The sequence below is a fragment of the Leptinotarsa decemlineata genome, unplaced genomic scaffold, assembly GCF_025532065.1.
Source record: "Leptinotarsa decemlineata unplaced genomic scaffold, Ldec_3_MD MMD2_tig00003192_RagTag_RagTag, whole genome shotgun sequence".
NCBI classification, from domain to species: domain Eukaryota; kingdom Metazoa; phylum Arthropoda; class Insecta; order Coleoptera; family Chrysomelidae; genus Leptinotarsa; species Leptinotarsa decemlineata.
The window spans coordinates 3,084,253-3,090,816 of NW_027412582.1; the positions used below are offsets into that span (position 1 = coordinate 3,084,253).

General features: G+C 31.9%; 1 protein-coding gene across 1 annotated transcript; it reads left to right on the top strand.

Annotated features, from left to right (window-relative positions):
• Positions 1 to 3,759: 3,759 nt before the first annotated feature.
• Positions 3,760 to 5,558, top strand: LOC141483262 (uncharacterized). The gene is made up of 2 exons (XM_074177749.1): positions 3,760 to 4,558; positions 4,618 to 5,558. Exons 1-2 carry the CDS (start codon positions 4,388 to 4,390, stop codon positions 4,840 to 4,842), a joined length of 396 nt encoding a protein of 131 aa, XP_074033850.1. The 5' UTR covers positions 3,760 to 4,387; the 3' UTR covers positions 4,843 to 5,558.
• The last annotated feature ends 1,006 nt before the right edge of the window (positions 5,559 to 6,564 follow it).

Here is a 6,564-nt window from a genome sequence, read left to right on the forward strand (position 1 = left end):
AATTTCCGAATGGAATCATTTAAAAGTTCACACTGAAACTCGTTTGCGCCAACAATCTTAAGCATGAAAATTTTAGTCTTTTAATTGAATACATTTTATGTTTACCCGGTACAAATGCTTCAGTAGAAAGAATCTTTTCTTTAATGAATAAATTGTGGACGTCTGAAAAAAACAGCTTACAGGTTTCAGTTTTGAAGGCGATGTTGATAACTAAGGTCAATATAAACAAAACGTGTCAAGAATTTTATGCTCATTTAAAATCAACACCTACTTTATTAAAGCAAATTTGTTCCTCCGAAAAATATAAATATAACTAAAAATATGTTGCATTTAATTTAGTAATTACTGCCACAGAAAAGTTGCTTTATTGAAGCTGGTAATAACTTCTTTCTTTTTCTTATAATAAAAATAATTTTAATGAATGTGCACACAAAATAAAGAACATTAAAAAAGTTGTGTTTATTTTCATTGTTAATATTATTATATATATATTATATGGGTTAGACGCCTTTGTTCATTTTCCCGTTTGGTCATATTACCTAATAGATATATAATATCATATATATTATAGTGCCTATGATCCATCCATACAGATAATATATGGACGTCCCGTTTTGAGCTTCAAAAAAATGGTCAGTTTTGCTATGAAGCCTTTGTGACGTCCTGTCATAGACGGAGCGCCATCCGTAGCAGCTGATATAATATTTTCCAGTGGAATTTCTTTCTCATCACAAAATTTTTCCGGTGTATTATATATGGTTTCTCCTTTTGTATCCGTCTCTAAATTTCTGGAAAATAGTAGTTCTTGATATATTTTCTCATTTTTAATAAACCTCACGTATGACAACAATGTTTCATTAGTTGGTAAAGTGAACTCATCTAACTGCATTGAGAAGTCTTCAGATGATTGCACAATGACTCTTCAATGTTTTCAGCCATCTCATCAATTCATCTTTGCACGGAACTATTGCTCAAATGAATTTTTCGGATATCTGCCGCTGGTTTATGGAGCACAGCAGTTATTACTTCTTTTATTGCCGGTAAAACTGGGTACAATTTAAAACACCAAATGCGAATGTATATTCGGAATTGCTGAAAATTGCACAGTATTTTTTTTTCATTCCGGCACATAATGTCAACGTGGAGAGAATATTGTAATTTATTACACAACAATGGACAAAAGAAAGAAATTTACTAAGCATAGAACCAATCTCCAAAAATACAGTTGCATTGATTTTTACTAATTCCTTTTAAAAAGAGAAGATTTTCTAAAAGCTTTCGGAAAGAGTGATAAATACAAAAAAATTGAAAAGTAAGAGGCAAGAGGCTGAGGAAAAAGTTTTAATAGCTAGATAGTCAAATGATGTACTAATGAGTGCAATAATTTATTTATTTATTCAACGGCAAAGCCAATTTACAAAAACATATTCAACAAAATGTGAGAAGCTAAAAAGTATTTTATCTGATGTCCACATTACAATTTTACAAAACATTTAGCGAAGTGAAATACAAAATATAAATAAATCCTTATGTTTAGTGACTACATTACTAAAAGATGAAACAATTCTGGTATTCACAAGAAAAAGATGTAACAAATTTGGTACTTACAATGAAAATGATAAGGTAAAGAAAATCTTCGAAAACACTATAGCCTTTTCAATTAATTTTTAAAGGCCTGAAGTGATACATTAAACAGATCCAAATTATTATCATATTGATTTCCCAGCTTCAAAATAAGAGGCATCAGACTGTTCAAAGCATGATTTGTATGGAAAAAATGTATATGAAAAATGTCAGGATTTCTCGTATTTTTTTGTTTAATATGAAAAGTTATTAGTTGAAGTAGTTCTGGGCAGTTTATCTCACTATTTATTAATTTGAAGAGGAAACTCAAGTTCATAAAAATTCTCCGATCTTCCAAAGATTTTATATTTAACTTGGTTAAGAGTTGACTGTACTCATATTCATTTCGTTGAATATCAAAGTGAAAGGCACAATTCCTTAAGAATTTCTTTTGAACATTCTCAATCAAATCGATATTTACATTATAGTATGGGTCCCATATGACCGAACAATATTCAAGAATGGATCTTATGAAAGCACAATATAAAATCTTTTTTGTTTCAATTGAAAAATCAGTAGAAATTCTCAACACAAAAACCAGAATTTTGAGACTTCTTGCCACAATTTCTGATAGGTACTTGAAGATTAAAATTGATTTCGCTATCAAATTTAACTCCCAGATCGCGAATAAATGTTTCTCTTTTAAGAGCTATATTATTCAGTGTATATTTATTCATTTACTTATCGGTCAAGTACACTAAAAATTGTAATAAAATCCCAAATGGTACATCAAGAAAGTTTCAATTGTAGAAACCACTCAAGCATTAGGGTTCAGTTATGAACCCTAACAAGCAAGATCCTTAAGATAAACTATTGAGATTGCCTAAAAATAAATAAACCTATTTATTTTTATTAGTTCAGTACACCACAAAACTAATAATAAAATACCAAATGGAAACAAGAAAAAATAGTAAAAAAACAAGAATAAGCATAAAGACAATCAACACTAATGATTAATTAAATTATAAAATAAAACGTAACTATGTCAAGTACATTACAGAATTGTAACAAAGTCCCAAATGTTACATCAATGTGCAAACAAATCCTAGAGTCAAGTTATTACTTCATAATAAATAAAGGTATGCATTTTCATTTGTCCAGTAGTACTTTATATAATTGTAATAAAATCCAAATGGCAAGCCATGGAATTTTAAATTAAAAAATGACATGTAAAAACAATAAAATAAGTTATGAACATTGAAAGAAATAATAAACGACTATTCAGAAGTTTAATGAACAATCGCTGGATGAAGTCGTCTGATTGCCATTTTTTTGAATTGTAAATGTGACAAATGAAAAAGATCAAGTTCTGAAAAGTATGTATCGAAATTTTCCTGAAGCCTATAACTTATTGCCATTGAGCCATAGTTAGTCTTGTAGAATCGTAACCCAAATGAAAAAATGTGATTACTTCTTAAAGTTCTTGAGGTCATCTAAAAAAGCTGAACAATTGTAGTGGAAGTTTATTATTTTATGATGGAATAGAACCATTGCAAGTTTACGTCTGTCCTCAAGTGATAATAAGTCTAATACAGACTGCCTCATTTGCGAGTTAAATCCAAAGTAGGGTAGGCCAAGTTTCCAAATTATATATTTAATGAAGTGATTTTGCATTTTTTCAAGTCTCTATGACAAGCATAAAGAGGACACGAAATAACACTATTATATTCCAAAATACTCGAACCAGTGAAGAGTATAATGACTTTATAGCATCATATTCTGTAATATGGCGGGTATTTCTTTTGATGAATTCGAGCATTCTGAATGCTTTATTACAGATATTATTGACATGATCAATAAAGCTTAGATCTTTATCGAAAGTAATTCCCAAATCGCATAAGTTTGAAGAGTTACATCATTAATGAAGTAGTTTCCAATGACAGGCTGTGCCTTATTCTATAAAATCTCAACAAATTACATTTCTTAACGTTAACTTTTAAACAATTAGTATAACAGTAGGCACAAAAGCTATCCAGGTCATTCTGAATACATTCAATATAATTGGTTTTGAAAAACTAAAGGTCGTCTGCATACAAATAGACATCACAGTGTTTAAACACTGATTTAACATCATTAATAAAGAGTAGAAATAATATAGGGCCAATGTGCGAACCTTGTGGAACCCCTGAAGTAACATGAATTGTTTCTGACACACTGTCAGCTATCCTCACATTCTGCAATCTACCGGAAAAGTAGGATTCAATGAATTTCAAGTATCTGCCCATTACTCCAAGATTATTAAGTTTTAAAATGAATAGTTTATGACGAAGGTTTTAGCAAGGTCCATGTAGATAACATCAACTTGGAACCCTTGCTCATGCTTATTTGTGATTAAGTTTTGGTAGACAGCCAAATTGGCGGCAGAAGACCTTCCTTAGTAGAATCTATGTTGTTCGTCTATTATGAAGTGTTTAATAGTTATTTATGTATCAAGAGAATTAGGAGGGCCTTAATTACCGATGGCAAAGTTTGCGTCCCGAGGGCCTCTGGCCCGAGGGACAGCAATTGCCTGAGGTTATTAAGGCTCATTAATTCCCGTGGTACATAGATAATTTTATTTCTGACCGATTTCAATCAAATTTTGTTCATTTTTGAAACGGAAAAATGTACCAATTCATTACCTTCCCGGTATATTTGAATCAGGTACCGTTGATTATAGTAGAGTTTTCTTGTTGCTAGGTTGTTGCTATGTTACTTGTTTATAAACAGAACTTTGTTATCAAGCTGTGTTTGCGGTGAAAACGTGTTTTCTACCCCAAATATAATGGAGGATATTTTGAAAAAAGCTGAACAAGCAAGAGAATCATTAATTGCATCGAAAAGTGAAGCCGTATACCAAAAAGAATACAAGATATATCTGGACTGGCTGACACGGAAAAATGTTATGCCAAAAGATGTCACTGAAACTGTATTTCTGGCATATTTTCAAGAACTGGTAAGGAATTTTCTATGTTTTTCGGTAGATTTGGTAGTAATTGTGTTTATTCGTTTCAGTCAGAAACGTATAGTCCGAATTCTTTATGGACTAAATGGTCAATGCTAAAATCGATGGTGACTATACATGAGAAACGAGATATCACCAAGTTCAATGAACTACAGGCTTTTTTGAAACGGAAGAGTAAGAGTTATAAGCCGAAAAAGTCTGCTGTTTTATCTCCTAAAGATGTTATCAGATTCCTGAAGGACGCTCCTAATGATATTCATTTATTGCAAAGGTAATTTTTTTCTTATTTTCCTTTTTGTGTGTATCTATTTCCTTTTTTTTGTTATAGGTTGTTTTGATTATGGGTTATTTTGGAGGATGCAGAAGTCAGGAACTTTTGAATATGAAGATATCGGATATAGAGGACCGGGATTCCGTTATGGTAGTGAACGTACCGGAAAGTAAAACTGGTGTATCGAAGAAATTTACAGTTGTGGATGAAAAAGAGTTCTCCGCTTTGCCTTTATTAAGACTTTATATGTCTTTGCGTCATAAAGGTATTGAACGATTTTTTTTGAGCTTCCGACAAAATAAATGTACATCTCAGCCAATTGGAAAAAACATGTTTGGGAAAATCCCCAGCAAAATCGCAATGTATTTAGGATTGCCAAACTCATCTTCCTATACGGGACATTGCCTTCGTCGCACTTCTGCTACTGCTCTAGCCAATGCAGGAGCAACTATGACTAACTTAAAAAGACACGGAGGTTGGAAAAGTTCCACGGTGGCGGAGGGGTATTTGGAGGATAGCATCGAATTGAGAAATAAAACGGCGCGTATGTTGTCTACTTTGTCATCAGAAGAGGCAGGTACCTCGACTGTAGTGAACAGAAGCTCCAGCCATACAAAAGAAGAAATTGTTTCTAGTGGCGGAAGTAATTTTCAGGGAACATTTCAAAATTGTACATTTATTATTTGTAATGACGTGAATAAATAAAATATGGTTCAGTTTTCATTTCTATTTATTTTTACTTGTGAAAGGTAGAGGGAATTATAAAATCTATAATGTCCCAAGGGAGTTATGACCCTCTTTATTGATAGCGTAACTATGACGATATAAGCTTATAATATCCCGGTCAGAAATAAAATTATTAAATATTTCATCCGTAATTCAAGATTCAAATACTTTGGAAATACAAGAAATTTTTGAAATACCCCTGTAATTCAGAATATCATTTCTGTTTCTACTTTTGAATACTGGAGAAAAGAAAGATTTTTTCCAAACACCTGAAAAATCCCTGTTTCAAATGATCTTTGAAAAAGTATTTCATTTAAGGGGATGTGATAAACTGTGACAGCAATTCCTGAACAATATTGACGGAATTCCGTCAGGCGTCCTTTGAGACATCTAGGTTTTTCAATTTATTTTCAATTACCACTTCACTGAAGGTGAGGAAAAATAACGTGTTAATATCGTAATTGGTATGGTCCGGTACATAATTTTAAACAGGTAAGTGAATCGAAAAGAAAGATTTGAAATGTACCGCAAAAGCATCGGCAATAGTTTTAGGGGTGTCAAAGTTCAACCCATTATATGTCATGCCAGTAGGTAACCTTTTATCTTTCCTCAATGAATTGAAAAATGACCAAGAATATTTGATGTTAGTAGGGATCATATTTTCTGTATTAGATAGATATAGCAAGTAATATTTATTTACACACATCGGAAAAGTCTAGGGATATTTTTATAACATACTAAATATCATAAAAATAAATGCATGAGGTCGTTTAATTTCGATTAAATTGGTACACTCGACCACCCTGTAGATTTCTATGGGTTGAACAAAGCCTGCAAAAACGGTAACTAATCTTTTATCAAGTTTTTTACAAACTGTAGGTTTTCCGCTAAAATGAATAATCTGAAAGTGTCGAGTTTGTAGTCTATGCAGTTCTTGCTCAGCAATTAAACTGGAAATATTGTGCTTTAACATGGAACGCCATCACTTACCATTGGCTGA